Source organism: Heterodontus francisci, chromosome 41 (assembly GCF_036365525.1).
Source record: "Heterodontus francisci isolate sHetFra1 chromosome 41, sHetFra1.hap1, whole genome shotgun sequence".
In the NCBI taxonomy this organism is placed as follows: Eukaryota; Metazoa; Chordata; class Chondrichthyes; order Heterodontiformes; family Heterodontidae; genus Heterodontus; species Heterodontus francisci.
This window is the reverse complement of record NC_090411.1, coordinates 30,615,432-30,638,111: the sequence shown is the minus strand read 5'-3', so window position 1 is coordinate 30,638,111 and position 22,680 is coordinate 30,615,432. Positions and strand designations below refer to the sequence as shown.

The 22,680-nt window shown below is 42.4% G+C and overlaps 1 protein-coding gene across 2 annotated transcripts in view; it reads left to right on the top strand.

Annotated features, from left to right (window-relative positions):
- The window catches only part of LOC137353425 (protein phosphatase 1 regulatory subunit 12C-like), a 76,678-nt gene that overhangs the window by 44,542 nt on the left and 9,456 nt on the right, over window positions 1-22,680 (top strand). Inside the window, exons 15-21 of one of the 2 annotated variants that reach the window (XM_068019696.1) lie at window positions 3,982-4,087; window positions 8,795-8,928; window positions 14,029-14,075; window positions 18,421-18,532; window positions 19,528-19,632; window positions 21,242-21,292; window positions 21,837-21,887. In XM_068019696.1, coding sequence (XP_067875797.1) covers window positions 3,982-4,087; window positions 8,795-8,928; window positions 14,029-14,075; window positions 18,421-18,532; window positions 19,528-19,632; window positions 21,242-21,292; window positions 21,837-21,887 — 606 coding nt within the window. Of the gene's footprint in view, window positions 1-3,981; window positions 4,088-8,794; window positions 8,929-14,028; window positions 14,076-18,414; window positions 18,533-19,527; window positions 19,633-21,241; window positions 21,293-21,836; window positions 21,888-22,680 lie in introns of both variants that reach the window. The other variant, XM_068019695.1, reaches the window with a different exon arrangement.

Here is a 22,680-nt window from a genome sequence, read left to right as displayed (position 1 = left end):
TTTGCTGTTCCTGGAAATCTGACTTGGGCAACTTTTCCTCTTTCTTAGTAAAGATAAGTATGAAGTAACAATTTAATTCTCTGCGCTCCAGCATCCCACTATTGTTTTGAAGTGGATTGATGCTTTCTTTCACCCTTTTGTTTATTGCATGTTTTTGAAAAGCTGTCTTTTGATATCCTCAGTTTTACCTTCACTGATTCCCTTGGTTTCTGTGCTTTTGCTTGCATTTTATAATTTACCAGTCCTCCTGCCTACCAGATTTTTCTCACCTGATGCAGGTCTGCATTGAACTTGCTGCTCTGGATCAGTCACACGAGGTGAAAGTTTTTTTAAATTTGTTCGGGTGGGAGTTGTTGGTGGTATGGCCGTCACTGGCTAGGCTGGCATTTATTGCCCATCCCTAATTACCCTTGAGAAGGTGGTGGTGAGCTGCCTGCTTGAACCGCTGCAGTCCTTGGGGTGTAGGTGCATCAACAGTGCTGTTAGGAAGGGAGTTCCGGGTTTTTAAACCCAGTGACAGTGAGGGAACAGCGATATAGTTCCAAGTCAGATGTGTGCCTTGGAGGGGAACTTGCAGGTGATGGCGTTCCCATGCATCTGCTGCCCTTGTCCTTCTCGGTGGTAGAGGTTGCAAGTTTGGAAGGTGCTGTCAAAGGAGCCTTGGTGAGTTGCTGCAGTGCATCTTGTAGATGGTATACACTGCTGCCACTATGTGTCGGTGGTAGAGGGAGTGAATCTTAAAGGTGGTGGATGGGGTGCCTGTCAATAGGTCTGCTTTGTCCTGGATGGTGTTGAGCTGCTTGTGTTGTTGGAGCTGAACCCATCGAGGCAAGTGGCGAGTATTCCATCACACTCCTGACTTGTGCCTTGTAGGTGGACAGGCATTGGGGAGACGGGAGGTGAGTTACTTGCCACAGACTTCCCAGCCTCTGACCTGTTCTTGTAGCTGCAGTACTTATATGGCTGGTCCAGTTCAGTTTCTGGTCAATGGTGACCCCCAGGATGTTGGGGGATTTGGCAATGGTAATGCCATTGAACGTCAAGTGGAGGTTCTTAGATGATCTCTTGTTTAAGATGGTCATTGCCTGGCATTTGTGTGGCACAAATGTTACTTGCCACTTATCAGCCCAAGCCTGGATGTTGTCCAGGTCTTACTACATATGAACATGGGCTGCTTCGGTATCTGAGGAGTTGCGAATGGTGCTGAACATTGTGCAGTGAACATCCCCACTTCTGACGTTATGGAGGGAAGGTCATTGATGAAGCAGCTGAAGATCGTTGCGCCTAGGACACTACCCCGAGGAACTCCTGCAGTGATGTCCTGGGACTGAGATGATTGACCTCCAACAACCACAACCATCTTTCTTTGCGCTAGGTATGACTCCAACCAGCGGAGAGTTTTTATCTGATTCCCAGTGACCCCAGTTTTTCTAGGGCTCCTTGTTGCCATACTCTGTCAAATGCTGCTTTGATGTCGAGGGCAGTCACACTCGTCTCATCTTTGGACTTCAGCTCTTTTTTTTCATGTTTGGACCATGGCTGCAATGAGGTCAGCAGCTGAGTGGCCCTGGCTGAACCCAAACTGAGCATCAGTGGGCAGGTTATATATTGCTGAGCAAGTGCTGCTTGGTAGCACTGTCGACGACCCCTTCCTTCAAAGTGACTGCGGTGTCAATATTGGCACAACCTTCAATTGCGGGAGCGTTGAATGGTATCTCACGGAGGACTATCCTGGCGACTTGACTGATATTTACCACAGCGTCACGTAAACCCATTAGGAAGGAATATGTAGTAGAATTTCTCCTTTTTTTTTTTTAGCTGGTTGAAAGCTGCAGGCAAGGTAGGGTTTGGTCTACTCGTGCTATGGCTGTCTCATGAGGCAATATAAGGCTTTCTCTTTACTGCATCTGCAAGGCAGCTTTGCTGTTGCCTAGATCTTGAGCTTTGGTGTTTCTGTTCTGAGTGATCCAGCTCTGTTTTCCATATTACCCTATGTGTAATTAATTTGTTCATGGTAACTAAACAAAGAAAGAAAAATGGTAAGTGATCTAGAATTGGTTAAGGCTTTGCTCATTCTTTGAATATAGTTCAATTTCCCAAGAGTGAGGACCCTTCATCTTTGCACTTTGTTACTTTTGGCTGTAAACAAGGCATTTTTTGATGTCTTTTTGCACTGTTGAGTCATTTGGGGATTTCCACTGTTCATTAAATGTGAGGTGAGATGCTGTAACTGGTGCATCAGGAAGCTGGCAGTTGATCATATGATTCCTGGAAGGTGCCAAACTATTACTGAGAGAGAGTATTTCAGTGATTCCTCCCCTCCAATGTACCCAACCCCCCATTTTGAATGATGCATCCATTTGTATGTCAAGGATTGAGGGATCAAAGGTTGAGGGAAGCCACCCTCACAGTCAATAATCTAACACTTGTACCTTCGTTCCACATGCTGGTCTTGGATGGCCCGCCTCCTGTACTAAACTCAAAGCCAATTGGAAAGTGACTTTGTTCGACTCTTCGTGTATGTGAAGGATAACTGACTGAAGATGAAAAAGTAGGGGCAAAGGAATGCCAGGACGGAGTGCTGTGCACGCATGTTACCATGGTGACTAGAATGAGCTGCTTGAGTATGGGCATGTGTAGAGCTCTGTATGTTATTGTAAAGCTGGGAGTGAATGCCAGTTTTTCTTTTGTTCAAAATAATGTTTAGGCAGGATGGGAAGGAGTCAAATGGCCTTTAGTATCTGTTTGGCCATCACTAAGAGTTACAAAAGGTGATTCAGACAAATCACACTGTACAACAGCACAGTGGCGCAGTGGTTAGCACCGCAGCCTCACAGCTCCAGCGACTCTGGTTCAATTCTGGGTCCTGCCTGTGTGGAGTTTGCAAGTTCTCCCTGTGTCTGTGTGGCTTTCCTCCGGGTGCTCTGGTTTCCTCCCACATGCCAAAGACTTGCTGGTTGATAGGTTAATTGGCCATTATAAATTGCCCCTAGTATAGGTAGGTGGTAGGGGAATATAGGGACAGGTGAGGATGTGGTAGGAATATGGGATTAGTGTAGGATTAGTATAAATAGGTGGTTGATCGTCGACACAGACTCGGTGGGCCGAAAGGCCTGTGTCAGTGCTGTATCTCTAAACTCCTAGTATCAAGCTACTATGTCAATGCTTGGCTCACAGGATGAGTCCCCATTCGTCTAGAGTCTTAAAGAAAAGTTGAACATGTCGAATGTATTTCCCTGTGCATAGATCGACAGCAGGATAATAGCTTGACCATTATGAATCGGTTGTATGTGGGACCTCTTTTTCATTTGGCAAAACAGCTGGGCAGAAAGTTATTTAATGAAGCAACACTATATGGTAATGCTGTTTGGCTGTTTTCTTTTCCGCAGTGCTATAACTTAACTAGGCTGCATTCTGGTCACTCTTAAGATAAAAGTAACAAATCTGTGTACTGCAAAACATTCTTTGCCAGTCTAAATTATGAAGCCAGGTTGCATAGACTAGGCTTGTGTTCCATTGAATATACAAGATTAAGGGTTGATTTAATTGTGTTTTAGATGATTAAATGAGTTGGTTAGTTTCTCTCTATCTACCCTATTTCCTCTGGTGTGAGGACTCTAGGACAAGTGGGTATAACCTTAAAATTAGAGCTAGGCTTTTCAGGGGGTAATGGCAGGAAGCACTTTTCCACACAAACGTTAGTTGAAATCTGGAACTTTTCGTCAAAAAACTGTTGACTGGGGGTTTTCAAGACTTAAGATTGATAGAGATCAATACAGAGCAAAGGCAGTTAAATGGAATCGAGATACAAATCAAGACTGCCGATTTTCTCAAGTTTGGATAATTCTTACTGACTCCTTTGTCATTGGGGTACTAAAGCATGTCTTACTCAACAAAAAATATTCAATTCCTGAGAGTGAGACTTATTTTTTCCTATACAACGAACCAAACCAAACAATTATTTTTCTGCTGCCTCTACAGGAAGTGGGTAGTCGACTAAGACCCTCAGTCACAGGAACCTTTAAGCTGATTTCTGCATACTCCAAATATTCTATTCCTTCAGTTTCGGTTAAAGACTCTGATAAAGGTAAGGTAAAATTTTATCAGCAACTAATTTTTTTGTGAACTTTTCTTAGTTGTTCCAATTTACCCTAATTTGTACCTGAAAATGGCTATTGATGCATGTTACTAATGAGCATTTACTCCTTAGTTCGTTTGCAGTCCAAGTAGAAGTGTAAAAATGTCAGTAGTGAGTTAGTACATTGTTCTTGTGATGAGTCTGTGAAGACTGGCGGCAAGCATTACTGTGGTCCGGAGTGTCTTCTCAACTCTTCATATCTGTCTTTGGGAAAACTCAATTATTCCAGCCAATCAAGCTCGTGTCTGACCACGTCCAGTGGTGCTTTATATTTGGCCAATAAGATGTGTTCTTGACTGATTTAAAATGGTTAAAAACCTGAAAAGGCAGATGGGACCTTGGTTTAACGTCGCCTTCAACCGTGCAGCATTCCCTATACTGGAGAGTCAGCCTATAAGTCTCTAGAATGGGAGTCGAACCCACAACCTTCTGACTTAGGCTGACTTGTGCTACCAAGGTGAGCCACACCTGAGGCCAGTCTTTTCATGCAGACTTTAGTTGGATTACCTAACAATACTGATTTCATTTTTTACAAAGTATGTGAATTAATGTTTTAGCAGTTTGGTATATTGGAGCTAATTTTAAACTAGTGCTTTGTTCAAGAGGGTTCTTTGCATCAGAACTTGTTGGCAGTCGACATATTAGAACTCTAGAGCCCCTGTAGTTGAAAAACCAACACTTGACTATGCCACCTCGAGTCCTTGATATTTTTCTTCCAGATATAGCCAAAGTCCAACAGATGGTGTGTGGTTGAGATCATATGGTTGTTAAATAGGCCATTCAATCCCTTGAGATTTTTACGAATCCTATAGAACATAGAACAGTACAGCACAGTACAGGCCCTTCAGCCCACGATGTTGTGCCGAATCTTTAACCTACTCTATGGTTATGGTCGCTATCACCAAAATGCTCCCCCACCAACACATCAACCACCTGTCCGGCTTCATTCCCCAGAATTAGGTCCAGCACTGCATCCTCCCTTGTTGGATCCTCTACATATTGAGCTAAAAAGTTCTCCTTTTGGCTACGTGCAGAGGGCAGTTAAGGGTCAGCCATGTTGGTGTGGCACTGGAGTCACATACAGGCAAGATCAGGTAAGGATGGTAGGTTTCCTTCCCTAATGAACATTTGGGTTTTTATGGCAATCCATTAACTTAATGGTCATTTTTACTGATACCAGCTTTTTATTGCAGCCAACAATCATTGTTTACTAATATCACTGTAACAAATTAATTAGTCATTCATCATATTGCTGTTTGTGAGATTCTGCTGTGCACAAATTGGCTGCCATTTGCCTACAAAAAATAGGCTCCCCAAAACTCACCAATGGCAAAAAAGTGCTTGCCTTACTTGTGTGTCTGTCAGCCAGCTTGACTGCATCTCTCATAAATGTTTTGTGCCATTTTTCTAGAATGTCTATCACAGGAGAAGCTGGCACAGGTAAAAAAATAACCAGGGCATAACAAAGAAGATGATGCCCCAAAGAGGTCTAGCCTACAAATTCTCCTAGATGAAACTGAGCTCAGGTGACACAGACGACTGAGTGTCCATTGCATGAACCCTGCAAGCTCTGCTTCTCTAACCTATGATTGGTTGCTAAGCTAGAGGGTCGGGAGCTTCCAACCACATCATTTAATTCATTATTGACTGGAACAAAAGTTTACAAATATAATATATTAGACATTGCACTTTGGAGCATTCTAATTTGATCTTTCATGCAAAGAGATGTCAAGTACCAGCTCATTGAAAAATCAGAACTCTAGATCAGACGCAAAATACACTACAAGGCGGGGTGCAACCAGAAAAAAAAACTGCTCCAGATAAATTCTGTTAACTGCTCATGCAAAAGGTTGCAGGTCTTTTGAGCTGCTTAACCTGTTGTAGCTGCAACTGTAAGACATTGTAAAAGAGTTTAAGTAATTGATGAAAATGCAATTTTGTCCAATGCCAAAAGTATGCCTCCAAGCCAATGTACTGACACCACTGATGTTGAAGAGAAGTGAAATTTGTGGATATTTCACTTCCTTTCTAAATGAACAATTTGCATTTTTATAGCACCTTAAACATAGAAAAATGTCTCAAGGTGCTTCTCAGGAGCGTTATGAAACAAAGTTTGACACGGTCACGTAGAGATATTAGGACAGTTCAAATCGGCAGGTTTGAAGCAGTGTTTTAAAGGAGGAGAGACAGAGATGGACTTCAAGTGCTTGGTGCCCAGCCAACTAAAGGCACAGCAGCCAATGGTGGAGTGACGAAAATCAGGTTATGCAGGAGGCCAGGATTGGAAGAGTGCAGAGATCACCGAAGGTTGTCGGGCTGGAGGAAATTACAAAGATAGGAAAGGATGAGGCCACAGAGGAATTTGAAAGCAAGGATGAGAATTTTAATATTAGTGGCATAATTTAAAAAGTAAAAAGACCCTGAGCAATGAGTTATTGGGAGGACCTTAGCCAATGTAGTCATCCATGATCGTGTCAAGAGTGGCAAGAATTCGTTTGTGAGCAAACAGACATTGTGAGAGAAATGCCGCGCAGGATGTTAATTGGTGTTCTGCTGGCAGAATTGATGGATGCGTGCTGAGTAGGATGAAGTTTGGCAACTGTAGCTTCTGGCAGACAGAAGGTTATAGAGGAGCATTGGGCAATAAGGATTGCTGCTTGTAAAAAGCCAGCAAGTCCTTTTTCCTTTTACCCTTTTTCTCCTTCAGATCCTTTCTGTGGAAGAATGAACAAAATAATGAAACACTCGGTCTCAAGTTACATTTCTTTTAATTTTAAAGTTCTCATCCTAGTGTTCAAATCTCTCTCCATAGCTTTACCCCTCCCTATTTTTGTAACCTCTTCCAGCCCTACAACCCTCCAAGATCTCAGTGCTCCTCCAATTCTAGCTTTTTGTACATCCCCAATTTTCATCGCTCCATCATTGGTGGCTGTGCCTTCAGTTGCCAAGGTCCTAAATTCTGGAATTTCCTCCCTAAGCCCCTCTGCGCCTCTGTCACGCTAAGTCGCTCCTTAAAACCTATTTCTTTAGCCAAGCTTTTGGTCACCTGGCCTAATTTCCCTTTATGTGGCTCAGTGTCAAATTTTTGACTGGTACTTCTATAAACCATCTTATAAATGTTTTAGTATGTTAAAAGTGCTATATAAATGCAAGTATTCAAAATCATGAGGGGTCTGGACAGAGCAGATAGGGAGAAACTTTTCCCATTGGTGGAAGGATTGAGAACCAGAGGGCACAGGGTTAAGGTGATTGTCAACATGAAAAACCATTCAACACAGTGAGTAGTTAGGATCTGGAATGTACTGCCTGAGACGATGGTGGAGGCTGGTTCAGTCGAGACATTCAAGAGGGAATTGGATTATTATCTGAAAAGCAAGAATGTGCAAGGAAACTAGGAGAAGGCGGGGGAGTGGCACAAGGTGAATTGCTCCTTCAGAGAGCCAGCACAGACATGATGAGCTGAATGGTCTCCTCCTGTGCTGTAACCTCCTCCTGTGCTGTAACCATTCTATGATTCTAAAGTAATTTGTTGCTTATTGATACTGTTTCAAAGTTGGGCCTTTTTATATCCTGAAGAACCCCATCTTGAACTGGCACTTTATTCTGGGTCCCTAGAGTTTGGCAGCATCCTGTAGCTTTCCAAGTTTTGCAATGCCACCAGCAGTGTGGATAGATTCCAAAGTCTATTTGGGTGAACATAAGTCAGGTTATTGTGTTGACAGCCAGGCCTGATGAATTGCTGATATTGGGAAAGTTTGCAAAGTGTGACAAGATAAAGAATCCAGAAAGTTAGATTATTGTAGGCGGGGGGGGGAGGGGAGTTCTATATCGAGCATGCCAACAACTTCTTGCCTTGGTTTTGAATCCCAGAGCATTAGTTCTGGTCATTATTCAAAACACAAAACATTCTCCTTTTGTTGCATGCAAATCTTTGCACTGGCATTTCCTTCAGTTCTCAGCTTCAAGTGGAGATCTTAATTTATAGAAAGGAAGTGGTTCTTGCTGACGTTTGTTTGTTTCTCACTGCATTTTGTATCTCTAGCGCATCACTGAAATTATAGACTAGAATACAGATTCAGCTCTCGACCAGACTCCTCCCAGTGACCTTTGATAAATTTGTAAATTTTCATGAATGTAAACCATGAATGTATTCATGATCAAATGTCAATTGCTTCAGTTTTGGTTGTTAACTTGTACAATTACTTCGGTGTAGAATTCATGTAGTTTTTACTGTGCGGGCGATGCTGTGTTTGCACATGAGCAATAGGTTTCCACTGATTTTATGTATGTGCACAAGTATATATATTGTGGCGGTTTGTTATGTTTTTGAGATAACCTGTAGAGGCTATTGTAATAAGTGGCAAAGGAACCAATCATCATATTTTAGAGATCTTTCTGACAGCAAATTGCCTCCAGTTGACCTCATGACCAACTTTAGCCACTTTCTTATGGAATGCTAGAGCAGTGGCCATACAGGTGTAGGTCAGGTTAGCAGTTAAGTAGTAGCAGCCATTCTTCATACCCCCGAGAATCTGTGAGCAACAAGAGGTCAGCTAAAATCAGAAGTATATCTTCAAGCATTAGCTTATTTTTAACAAAGTTTCAGAGCACGCAGTAATTTTTGATCTGTAGCTAAAACTATCCTTTTACTTCCAGCTGCAGAATCTGAAGACAGCAAAAGGGAGGAAGGAGATTCAGACCATAACAATCAGAATCGGTTATCTGTGCGAGATCGACGGAAAGCCAGAAAAGAGCGTAGGTTTACTGGCAAGCCAGACTTAACAGAAGAGGTAGGTGGAACTGATGGTGCAATGACTGCTAATCTGAGAGAAGGCAAATTTGAGTCAGGAGGCACTTGCTTGGGAGTCTCTAGGTTTGCTGTATGTGCTATTGTAAGCTTCTTCTAAAATGTCACTTTTTCCTTTTTAATCAGTCTGTAATCTTCTGTCCTTGTGAATTGTTTTGGACAAAGGTTTCACAGCTGTAACATTTGCAGGTGACTGGCAATGGAAGTAAATCTCTCCGATCAGCTTATCCAGTTTGTCTCCCATAACCAGTTTGTTCTATAGTAAACCAGCATTTTCTAAGTCCAGGCCAAGCATGTGCTGAACAGATCAGATCCTATCCAAGTCATGGGGAATTTTTTGGTGCCCATGAGCCAGGTATGTAGGGGGGCCTATTAAAACTCCCAATGCAAGCATTTTTGTCCTGTTTACCTTGACTGGTAAATCCTGGTGGGAGTGTTTTCTCTTACTTTATCCAGCAGGAGAAACTTGTAGAGGTTGGATTGCCCAATATCTATTGATCTTTTCCGCACGAGCTATTAGAGGCATAGAGGTTCGGCATATATTTTGCAGTCGTTGTTCCTTAGATCTAGCAGTTCCAAGTCCTTCTGATCAAGTTGCATTGTTCGGCCCCACTATAAGGAGTGCTGCTGCAACATCCACTTCCACGAGCGAAACATTTAACAGGCACATAGCCACAGAATGAGAAAGATGCAGATCTCACATGTTACGATCATGTATGTGGGAACATTTAGTATATTTTCATATGTCTGTTACAGTCCCCATCGGAGATACCTTCTGCTCTTATCACTGGCGCTAATAATTTATTATTGCCATAGGAGTTGATTACAAAGGCACCACTTAATGTAGCAAGCGTGCCAGCTGTTTTGTGCTGTTCAATATTTGCGAACAGCTGATTAAAGCTACTTGATGTCTCCATCAGCTGTTGGCACGTAACAATTTTGGGAGACAGTTGGAAAATGGAGACTTCAGGCAACTTAAATCAGGTATAGAAGAGTAAAATACTGCAGATGTTGGAACTCTGAAATGAGAAGAGTAAGTGCTGGAAATACTCAGCAGGTCTGGCAGCATCTGTGGCGAGAGAAACAAAGTTGACATTTCAAGTCTGTGACCTTTCATTGCATTTAACTACTGAAATTATTTCATTGCTATTATGGTTTTAGCTTGCAGTGTGTTGCGGGCCAATCTGTTAGCACGAACATACCCATGATATTTAGTGGAGACTGTACATGTGCTTATTGTAGAGACAATGAGAATGGATGTTAATATGATCAGGCACCCCATCCTATGCCGGGTACTTTGCTGTATCTTTGATACACACATCGGGTCACCTTTCATCAAGAGCATGGTTGGTATTGCTCATGTGCATGCCTGCTCGCAGTTAGACAAGTGAATCATGTTTCATACCTTGCCATAAAATAGGTGTGAATCCAATTTTCTGCCCCAACACGTTCAGTTACTGAATGATCTTTTGGGTTTTTGTGATTTGCTACCTGTGGTCTCTGCCTGCCAGTTGAAGGAGTTTTTGTTTTGTGATGGTCTCAAAGTCATGAAAATATTTCCTCACTTTTTAACAGGATTTTTGGGAAATGCTGATGGTGTTTGCTGGGCAAGTTATCTTGGGGATATGGTGGTGATTCTGTTTCAACTATCTTCCTGGGCTGGTACTTCTGAAATTTGAATCCTGTTTTATGCATCTTGTGTCTGAACTATTTAAACCCATGATTTCTGTTGAATTTCTTACTAAAGACTGGCATACTGCCCAGATGTATACTCAGTTAGTGAACTCTGATTTGTTGGAAGATCCGCCTTGCATTGTAAGACCTGTAATTGCATCTAAACAAGTCCTGGATGATGTACACGACTCTCATTGTTCTTTAATATGTTGGGCTGAGATCAGTCGCCAAGCTGGGCACTGGTCCAATTTGTTTGGTGTAAAGAGGCAAATCCTTTCCTAAATGTAGTCCAGCTTATTACCTAGCAGAATGTTCTCTGATACTTTTCCCTGTTGTTACGACTGAGGTGGGAGGAGCACACTTCTCTAGTTCCACTTCTCCACAGGTCACAACGTATATTTTAAGTGTTTACCCAGTTACCGATATGGTCAATCATATACTCTACTCTTTATCCCAGAATAAAATACACCAACCAGGTTTCTTTAATAAAACAAATTAGCAGTTTATTATAAAACAAGACTTATCCAGCAACGAAGCACAGCATTAACGCACAGATTGAAATATGAAAGTTCCCTTTTTAAATACCACACACTCATGCGCACACAGGAAAAAAAGAAATTCTTTCTGCAGAGGTCTTTTACAAAAGAAAGACAAAAAAAGGAATACTTTGGCCGAATACTAGCTAATGCTTGAATAAAAAGCGAAGATATGGAAGGATGTGAGTTGTCCGTTTGGTCTGGCATACGGGTATATGGAGACAGGTCACCTGGGGTCTTTTCAGAAGCAGTGCGTTCTGGAGATGTTGAGAAATAGTCTGGTAGGCTTTCCAAGAGAAATGTGGCATCAGGGGTTTCAGTTATCACACTGGATTTTCAGTGTTCTTTCAAAGAGAAAGAGGAGCTGACGGACTGGATTTCTCAGGGTTTCTTAGAGAGGTGCAGGAAAGATGAGCTGGGCGTTTCTTTTCAGCAGGCTACAAAACCAACCGCTTTTCAACAATGTCCACACCCCAACTGAATCAAAACAATATCTTGGAAGCGCAACCACCTCCTGACCCTCATCCTGACATGTCACTTCTCGGTAAACATCTCTCCCAAGTCACCATGGTTTCTGTTGTTTATTGAGCTTAAGGCATGTGATATCCAGTCTAGGTTGTTTTCAAACAAGACCTCACCGTATCCTTTCAGTGAACTTGCAGCAAAAAAACAACGTCCAGCATCTATGAAATCTTCAATTTTCCAAAATGTATCCATTTCCGCACTTAAATATTTTTGAGGACTCATATTTAAACAAAAAGTGGAAGCACTTTCATGACACTGTGGATTACAGCCAGTGATCATTCTGCTTAGTTTATGGCCACATCACAGACTTACTTATGAAACATGCTTGACTCTACTTTTAAGGAAATTGAAGTAGGTGACATGCGCTTTCAAAGCTTTTCTATCTTGAGATGTGAGTTCAACCCAGCAAGTGCTTTGGTACAGCAGGGCTCCAAGCTGGCAGCAACATTAAATTGTCACCCCTTTTTCTATACAGTTTTGGTAGTATGTTTTGTATAGGAGTAGTGAATAAATGAGAGAATTTTATGGTAGCTGACTTTTAACTATGGGTTCATTAGAATCATAAAATGGTTACAGCACAGGAGACCATTTGGCCCATCGTGTCCATGCTGGCTCTCTCCGAGAGGAACTCAGCTAGTTCCACTCCCCTCCCTTCCCCTGACCACACTTTTTTTTTTTCCCCCCCACAATTAGTCCTGTAAATCTTTTCTGTTGAGGTAATTATGCACTTAGCTTTTGAAAGCTACAATTGTTCCTGCCTCTACCACACACTCAGGCCGTGCATTCCAGATCCTAACCACCTGCTGTGTAAAAAGTTATTCCTCATGTCACCTTTTGGTTCTTTTGTCACACCTTAAATCGATGTCCTCTGGGTCTCGACCCTTCCACCAATGGGAACAGTTGCTCCCTATCTACTCCGTCCAGACCCCTGCCCATTTTGAACACCTCTATCAAATCTCCTCTCAACGTTCTTTTCTCTAAGGAGAACAGCGCCAGCTTCGCCAATCTTTCCACATAACTGAAGTCAACTCGTCTCTGGAACCTTCTCATAAACCTTTTTTCTGTACCCTCTCCAATGCCTTCACATCCTTCCTAAAGTGTGGTGCTCAGAATTGGACACTACTCCAGTTTAGACCGAACCAGTGTTGTACAAAGGTTCACCATAATGTCCCTGCTTTTGTACTCTGTACCTCTGTTTAAAGCCCAGGATCCTGCATGCCATTAATCACTTTCTCAACCTGCCCTGCCACCTTCAGTGTTTTGTGCACATATACCCCCAGGTCTCTCTGCTCCTGCATCACCTTTAGAATTGTATCCTTTATTTTATATTGTCTTTCGTCATTCTTCCTCCCAAAATGTATCACTTCACAATTCTTTGCATTAAATTTCATCGGCCACGTGTCTGCCCATCCCACCAGCCTCTCTGTGCCCTCTTGAAGTCTATCACTATCCTCTTCACAGTTCACAATATTTCCAAGTTTTGTGTCATCTGCAAATTTTGATTTTGTGCCCAAGTCTAGATATATAGATCAAGAAAAGCAGTGGTCCTAATACCGGCCCGTGGGGAACCCCAATATATGCCTTGTTTATATTGTTTAACTCTTTGCCTGCTCTTTAGCGCAGTGGTTAGCACCGCAGCCTCACAGCTCCAGCGACCCGGGTTCAATTCTGGGTACTGCCTGTGTGGAGTTTGCAAGTTCTCCCTGTGTCTGTGTGGGTTTCCTCCGGGTGCTCCGTTTTCCTCCCACATGCCAAAGACTTGCTGGTTGATAAGTTAATTGGCCATTATAAATTGCCCCTAGTATAGGTAGGTGGTAGGGAAATATAGGGACAGGTGGGGATGTGGTAGGAATATGGAGTAAGTGTAGGATTAGTATAAATGGGTGGTTGATGGTCGGCACAGACTCGGTGGGCCGAAGGGCCTGTTTCAGTGCTGTATCTCTAAACTAAACTAAAAATTAAACTAAACTTACCTCTCCCTCAATTTGGGATGGTGTAAGTTGCAGCTGCATATTTTTGAGTTCAACTTCCTCATTGTGTTGACTTGATTACTCCACAACTGCACTACTTTGATATTTGTGTGCTTCTAGCCATATATACAACAAGGTCAGTGTGGCTTCTTTGTGACCCAACTCTTATAGGAACAGTGCCCCTTCCCTGCTATGAATGTCTATTCATTTATAAATGGTATCCAAAGAATAAGGATAGTTATGCCTATACTAAGTAAACTAACTGTCCAATATGGTTATTGCTCACCAAATATAAGTGTGTAGCTGCAAGATACCAAGATGACAGACTGTTGGGTTTGTCTATTTTAATGTGGTGTTTTCTATGTTGCTGTGTTTCAGGAAGACGGTACAGAGCAGATGAACAGTGTGGAGACTGCAATGCACAGGCAAGAGCATTTACCTGACGCTCATTGAGGGAACAGATTTAAGTGGTTCTCAGAGCCTGAGGGAATGAAAAAGTTGCATTTATATAGCACCTCTGCTCTGGATGTCCCAAAGCTCTTCACAGCAAATGAACAAATCGTCCCTCATTAATCTGACCCAAGAAACATTGCAGTGAATTCCTAAAATGTGATGTAAACGTCACCACTCCCTATTGCCTTAATTTCCTTCAGCCTGGTTTCTGTGTGTATCCTCTGATCCTCCAATGCCAGCGTGCTTCTTGTTCTGCCCTCCGCTGCTGCTAGTCTGCCTCCACCCAATTTGGCTCTGCCCTCTGGGACACTCTCTATATTTCCACCACCCAGCCTTTTAAATACTCTTGGCCCTATAAGAGTCATATGCGGCACAGAAGGAGGCCATTCGGCTCATCGAGTCCATGCAGGCTGTCCACTGAGCTATCCAGTCAGTCTCACTTCCCCGCTCGATCCCTGTAGCCCTGCAAGTTAATTTCCTTCAAGTGACCATCTAATTTCCTTTTGAAGTCACTGTCTTCCATCTGCTTCCATCACCCTTATGGGCAGTGAGTTCCAGCTCATTCCCACCCGCTGTATAAAAAGTTTTTCCGTGTATTCCCACTGCATTTCTTGCCCAAAACCTTCAATCTGTTTCCCCAAATCCTCATACAGTTAGTTAATGGGAACAGTTTTTCCTTGTCTAACTTATCTAAGCCCGTCATAATCTTGTACTCCTCTATAGAACATAGAACAGCACAGTACAGGCCCTTCGGCCCACGATGTTGTGCCGAACCTTTAACCTACTCTAAGATCAAACTACCTACCTACCCTTCATTCTACTATCATCCATGTACCTATCCAAGAGTCGCTTAAATGTCCCTAATGTATCTGCTTCTACTACCACCGCTGGCAGCGCATTCCACGCACCCACCACTCTCTGTGCAAAGAACCTACCTCTGACATCTCCCCGAAACCTTCCTCCAATCACCTTAAAATTATGCCCCCTGGTGATAGCCCTTTCCGCCCTGGGAAAAAGTCTCTGGCTATCCACTCTATCTATGCCTCTCATCATCTTGTACCCCTCTATCAAGTCACCTCTCATCCTTCTTCGCTCCAATGAGAAAAGCCCTAGCTCCCTCAATCTTTCTTCGTAAGACATGCATGCCCTCCAGTCCAGACAGCATCCTGGTAAATCTCCTCTGCACCCTCTCTAAAGCTTCCACATCCTTCCTATAATGAGGCGACCAGAACTGAACACAATATTCCAAGTGTGGTCGAACCAGGGCCTTATAGAGCTGCAGCATAACTTCGCGGCTCTTAAACTCAATCCCCCTGTTAATGAAAGCCAACACACCATACGCCTTCTTAACAACCCTATCAACTTGGGTGGCAACTTTGAGCGATCTATGGACATGGACCCCCAAGATCCCTCTGTTCCTCCACACTACCTGTCTTTAAGCTATGATCTCTCTCCTCAATCTCTTTTGTTTTAAGAACAACCCCAGCTTTTCAACCCAACTTGTAACTAAAATGCCCCATCCCTGCTATGCACACATGGCTACAAGACTGAAGATGACACTTCATCCTTATGCCGTGAGGATCCTGCCTCTGCGATTGCCTGTCTCCCTCCTTTCTCTCCATTTCTGCCAGCTTCCCAACCATTGACGCCCATCCCTAGACTGGGTTGTTGCTCGCTATCCCATGTTCCTGTAAAACGCTTTATATAAAGAGCACTATCGAGGCTTCAGTTGTTGACTGCTGAAATTCTGCTGATATGGGTCCTGGAGTTGTAGCTCCATCAGCTTTTCATTGCAATGGTGAAAGTGCACTTTAAACCAGCTGTCAGATCTTTTTCTATTCCTGAACCCAGTAGTGTCTTTAATCTAGTTAGCAAATTTTCAAAGAAAATGCTGGCGATTCATATAAAAAGAGGATGCTTGAAACACATATTGGGTCTACTTGCATTTAAAGACAAGTTAATGCTTCAGTGACGAGTCATCAGAATTCTGGTCTCTCTTTAGATAGTCAGACTTGCTGTGTATTTCTGGCACTATAAACTAAATGGTACAATTTTAAAGAGGGTGCAGGGGCAGAGAGACCTGGGGATGTATTTACACAAATATTTGAAAGTGACAGGGTAAAGTTGAAAAGGCATTTGAAATTCTTGAATTTGTAAATAGAGGCATAGAATACAAAAGCCAGGAATTTGTGCCGAACCTTTTATAAAACACTGGTTAAGCCTCATCTGGAATATTGTGGCCAACTCTGCGTACCATATTTTAGAAAGGATGTCAACGTCGTAGAGAGTGGGGAGGAAATTTACTAGAATATTTCTTAAATATTACTTGAGACTGGAGAAGCTGGGATTGTTTTCTTTAGAGCAAGGAAGGTTGAGGGGAGATTTAATAGCGGTGTTCAAAATCATTAGTTTTGAAAATAGAGAAAAGGTTTCCTGTGGCAGAAGGGTCGGTAACCAGACGATACAGATTTAAGGTAATTGGCAAAAGAACCAGAAGCGACCTGAGGGGACAAAAAAAAAATGCAGCAAGTTGCTGTGATTGGGAATGTGCTGTCTGAAAGGGCGGTGGAAGCAGATTCAACAGTAACTTTCAAAAGGGGATTGGATAAATATTTGAAGTCAATAAAGGAAAGCAATCCATATTCCTCCTTCACTCTATCCACCTGTCCTGTCACCTTCAGGGACCTGTGGACATGCACTCCAAGTTCTTATTACTTCTACCTCTCTCAATATCCTCCCATTTATTGTATATTCCCTCGCTTTATTTGCCTTCCTCAAATGCAATACCTCACACTTCTCAGGATTGAATTCCATTTGCCACTTTTCCGCCCTCTCAACCAAACCATTGATACCATTCTGGAATCCGTGGCTTTCCTCCTCACTATTAACTACATGGCTAATTTTTGTGTTATCAGCAAATTTCCCAATCATGCCTCCCACATTTAAGTCCAAATCATTAATATATACCACAAACGGCAAGGGACCCAACACTGAGCCCTGTGGATTGCTACTGGAAACCGCTTTCCATTTACAAAAACATACGTCGGCTACTACCCTTTGTTTCCTGTCACAGAGCCAATTCTGGATCCAACCTGCCACCTTCCCCTGTATCCCATGGACTTTCTGCTTACTGACCAGTCTGCCATGTGGGACCTTGTCAGATGCCTTACTAAAACCCATGTAAACCACATCCACTGCACTACCCTCATCAGTCAAGCTCAATCAAGTTAGTAAGACAAGACCTTCCCCTAACAAATCCATTTGTCTTGCATTGTTCATTAGAGTTATGATGATATTTGGCTAAATTATAATGTGGTAGAAATCTAGAGCTCTCTTCTCCAAAAGGCTCTGCATGCTGGGACTATTGGAGCTTTCAAAAGTGAGATGGATAGATTTTTGTTAGCTAAAGGTATCCAAGGTTATGGAGTTGAAGTACAGATCATAATTGAATGGCGGAGCAGGCTTGAGGGGTTGAATGGCTTACTTGTGTTCCTGTGATTAGGTGTTTTTGCAATACTGTTAACAAAACATATCAACAGTGGCTCAGTGAGTTATCCACTAAGTATCAGAGCCATACAGATCAGGAAGGGCCCCAAGTTTGATCCCTGGCCAGTGCTGAGTTATCTGATTTCATCTGGGTCAGTGGGAGCTAAGGGCGCTGCATTTGGTTATTAGAAAGGAGAAAATCAGAGATATGGTTCGAGCTTATAATTATCCCTGATGGAAATGTAGTGTGTTGACGTTGGGCTTGGCTATAATGATGGCTGTAGTTGACTAGCCTTCCAAATGTCACTGTCTAAGCATGAAGAAAGACATTTGAAAAAGCTACTGGAAGGCACATGATTTTGAAACTTGCGCCTTGGTAAGGAAAGGGAGTATAGCAGTAACCTGACATCCAAAAAGTAGTGAGTTTGTGTGATCCGCGCCAGCTGGACAGTCACTTAAATGCTTGCCTTTTCACAGTTGGTTGCAGTATATTTGCGACTGGCCGAAGGCCAAAATCCAGCAGTTGATCAGTGTGTGGGGAAGAGAACTTTCCATGATTACTTTGGGCACGTCAAACATCTATATCGTGAAATGTAGCCCACTTCAACAAAATTGCAACTTTTGTTTTTCCTGAGTGCCGAAGTTCTGGTCCAGAAAATTAGAAGGTCATCGCATTTGGTGTAGTTGTGTGTCTGCCTCGGTTTTGCAAAACTTCTTGAAAGCCTTCCTCTTGGGTTTTCTGTAATCCATTTGCTGTCAATTGTAGGTTTCCTCCATCCACTCGCAATAATAACCCTGTTTGCGAACAAATCTCTTTCTGATTAGTGACAGGTATGGCCCAAATCTAATTGACCGGATGAGTGATCGGATTCTGAGCAGAATTGGAACTTCCTCTTACAGCGGTTCAGGGGTAATGGCGGATGGTAATAATGACTTCAGGAAGGTAATGAAGTGAGGGATGGACAGAGCATTGATATAATTATCTGTACGTGCATGCTTGAGACTGTGATGCAATATCTTAAGTTATTCAGTCCAAAGAAAAGTGATGTATGATCCAGTGCTATGTCATCACAAACTAATGAAACAGTCCCCCTGCTCTTGAATGACATACTTCAATTTTTTTTTAAGTAGTACAAGGATACCTGAAGCACAACAATTCCACCACACAATACTTTGCCTTGATTTGAATTTAAAAGAAAACAAACTTGTATTTTCTCACCTTTTTGAGCTTCTTGGCAAGACCTTGGATTATGTGCTGAGATCTGCATGATTGTTATAATAATGATGCTTGCACAGGTGAAGCCATACTGGGGTATTTTTGTGGAGCTTCTGCCATTACTGACCATTGCATCAAGCAACATTACTAAAGACTGATGAAGCTCACTCTAAACAATGGAGGGCAGTCAAGAGTAGGGTTTAAACTAATCCAATTGTTCGGAGATACAGGCACTCTTATGTATGCTACCAGCCTGGTAAATGATTATGACAATGGGTGGCAGCTTGGCTTGGTTTGCAGCGCTCTCTTCACTTGGTCGGAAGGTCAAGGGTTGAGCTCATGGCGCAGATTGACCCTCCAGTGCAGTAAATGTCACCTTCAAATGAGACCTTATGCCAACAACCCATCTAACTATGGAGATGGCTGTTAAAGGTCTCATAAAGATTGGCAGGGAATCTTATTGACATCCATTCCTTTCTTGACAAATGTCATCAAACAAAACAAAGTGGTCATTTGAATTCTTGTTTGTGGGGTGTTACAGTTGCCTGAGTAACAACACTTTTTAAAAGTAACCCATTGAATAAAGAGCTTCGAGATAGTTCAATTGTGTCATTATATACTGTATAAATGCAGGGCTTTGTGTTGTGATTACTCTGCATGCAAAACAATCCTAACTATACTGCACAACAAAGTAAGCCATTCTGCTCTGTTGCCCTATTCAGATGTATGAGGTGGTCTTGTCAGAGAATGTGAGACTTAAGGACGAATTACGAGAAGCACAATCTTACCTCACACAAGCTAATCAGGAATTGAAGAGGGTGTTGCAGGTAAGAGACCAAGTTTGCACATATCTCACTTGAACATGTTTGTGTACCCCAACTTGCGGCATTGTGGGCCTGTTATCGCCACAGTCCTTGTATTTTGTGTGCATGTTGATAGTTGCCTTCCTGTAGGTTGATCAGGACCATGTTGGCCATGAAAAGTCTTTGTACTTTAACCTAGTCAGTGGCCAACACTAAAAATGAAATTTTTTTAATTTCCAAAATATAATTTATTCATAAAAATCTGTATATAAAAAAAAAATACATGACAAAACAGCACCAAGTCAAAAAAAATACAAAGAGTGCAAAGGAGGTCAGTTTCCTTCAATATAGGACTGAGTTGTCTTGCAACCCTTCCATTTCATTTTTCATGCCATATACAATTTACAGCAAATGAAAATTTTCCCGATACAGTTCGAGGGGTTTTCCATGGATCCAGCCCCTCCGTTCAGCTTGGTGGGGGGACCTTACACTGTGGTCTTTCCCCATTGAGCCTTTGCTGCAGCTGCCCCAAGCTTTAGTGCGTCCCTCAGCGCATAATCCTGGACCTTGGAATGTGCCAGTCTGCAACATTCGGTCGTGGACAACTTTGTGCTAGAAGACCAGCAGGTTTCGGGCAGACCAAAGGGCGTCTTTCACCGAATTGATAGTCCTCCAGCAGCAGTTGATGGTTGCCTCAGTGTGTCCCTGGGAACAGCCCGTAGAGCACAGACTCCTGTGTTAGAGCTGCTTGGGATGAACCTTGACAAAAACCACTGCATCTCTTTCCACACCTGTTTTGCAAAGACACATTCCAGAAGGAGGTGGGCAACCGTCTCTTCCCCTGAAATGCATATCATTCGAGTAGTGGTGACTAGTGCTTATTCTGGAAATCCCTCAACTTCTTATTGTGCTTTCCCCATGCCATCTTCCTCTTTTGGCGATAGTGACTGGTAGTCCACTGATCTCTCTCTTGTCCAATTGGTCATTCTTCACTGCAGACCTAGTCAGTGACAATAGGATACTTGATAGTTATGTGCACAGCAGTAAAAATCCAATCCTGTTCTTGTGCAGCATTCAAATAGGTCCCACTAGCAAGAGTTTAGCCACTCTGATTTAATATGTGACGCAATATGTAAGATTGTTAATTGTGCCTCAGTGCATTCTGTTATCTTTCTTGGCACTAGTATCTTCACCTCTGAGCTGGAAGGTTGTGGGTTCAAGTCCCACTACAGGGCTTTGGCATGCATTACTGAGCGAATCCTGCATTGTTGGAACTGCTATCCTTTTAAGCTGCAGCCCATCTGCCTATTCTGGTGGTCATGTGGATGTTGAAGATCCTATTGCACTATTAGAAGAAGAGCAGAAAGCTCTCCTGATAGCCCTGCTCAATATTCCTTGCATAACCAACACTGCCAAAAATATTCATCTTATTGCTGCTTGAGGGACATTGTGAGGAAAAAGCTGTGCTTTTGCCTACACTAGAATCATGACTTTATAAAGTGATTCATTGCAAGTAAAAATAATTCAGAAACGCTTGAGATGTGATGAGGCATTATACAGAGGAATTTTGTTTTTCATTTCTGACTTTTGTGTCCTGTCGTCTTCACGTTGTTTACTGTGTGTCCATTTTTAGAGACAAGAAAGGCATGAAAATAGGCCAGCACAGTTGGAGCTGGAAAGATTCGTAAGTCATTTGATTGAACTTTCCATAAAATTCTGGTACAGCAGTTCATTTAACCTTTTTCCAACAAAACTGTCTTTGAAAGCTAATGGGGAGGGTACACTTAACACCATGCAATCCATAACCGTACAGTTTTAAAAAAATATAATGGATGAATGTATCAAAACCAACTGTACAAGGCTAAAGGTTAATGGGGAAAGTAGAGTTACTACACTGCAGCTCATTCGTATAATTTTCACAAGGATTGCAACCTGACGTTTTCAAAAGAGAATTGGATAAATACTTGAAGGAAAGAAAATTGCAGGGCTGTGGGGAAAGAGCAGGGGGAAGTGTGAGGAAAAACAGATTGCTCTTTCAAAAAACCAGCACAGGCACTATGGGCCAGATAACCACCTGCTATACAATGTGATTGTATTCTAAGAAAGATCAGGAATCAGAGGTGGAAATTTGAAGTATGACCATCTTTATTAATTTGATTCTCATTATTTGCCAGTGGGAAAATGTGCCATATTTTATCTTTTAAGTGTTTAATGTCTGTCCGTTTCAGGAACGAAGGACGTTTGAAAGAAAGACAGCTGAGCTGGAGGAGCAGCTAAAGGTTATTATGTAAAAAGATGAAGACAGAGTTTATCAAAAGTATAATTTTCCTGGGTATATATTATGGTCAGGCTGCACTTCTGCATTTTTACAGCAGGCCCACAGCACCTACTCGGGTAACTAGGAATGGGCAATAAATGCCAGCCTTGCCAGTGAGGTCCACATCGGGAGAATGACTTTTTATAAAAGAAATTAGAGAGCCGGAGCCATCATCAGACCTGCTTTTCCCATTCAGTCTTTGTCCTGGCAAAATGCATGCAACCTTCTGCGTTACTTAGTGCATTGAAGACTAATGGTGCATAATTAGCAGATCTTGTGTCCAAGTTCAATCCTTGAGCACTTTTCCCACATTTGTGTGCTTACCTTCAAATGCTTCTATTTTACTTTTACTAATGCAGCTTTTTTTAAGCATGCTCCTCCCCTTTTTTATAGAAAATAATAGATATCATAGAGGTTCTCTTTTTTTAAAGAGTCCATTTTCATCCTGCCATTTAAACTGTTGAGCCTGATGCTTCAAACAGATAGTTTGCTCAAAGACCCTATTTCCTTTGTTTCCTCCCCTTGCTTCTCTATTTGACACGTTGCAGTTGGGACTTCCTGTTAGCACCTGTTGTTTTCCACATTTATCAACTTGCTCGCTTTGCTACTCCTTCCTTTCAGGGGAACTGAGATCTGCTTCCAGAGTGATCTCCTCTAGAGCATAGGACAAGCAATAATATCTGGCCTTTTAAAAGAACGATGTCCCCTGTGTTCATGTCTACAATTTTATACTAATGTAAAATAAAATTCCGGTA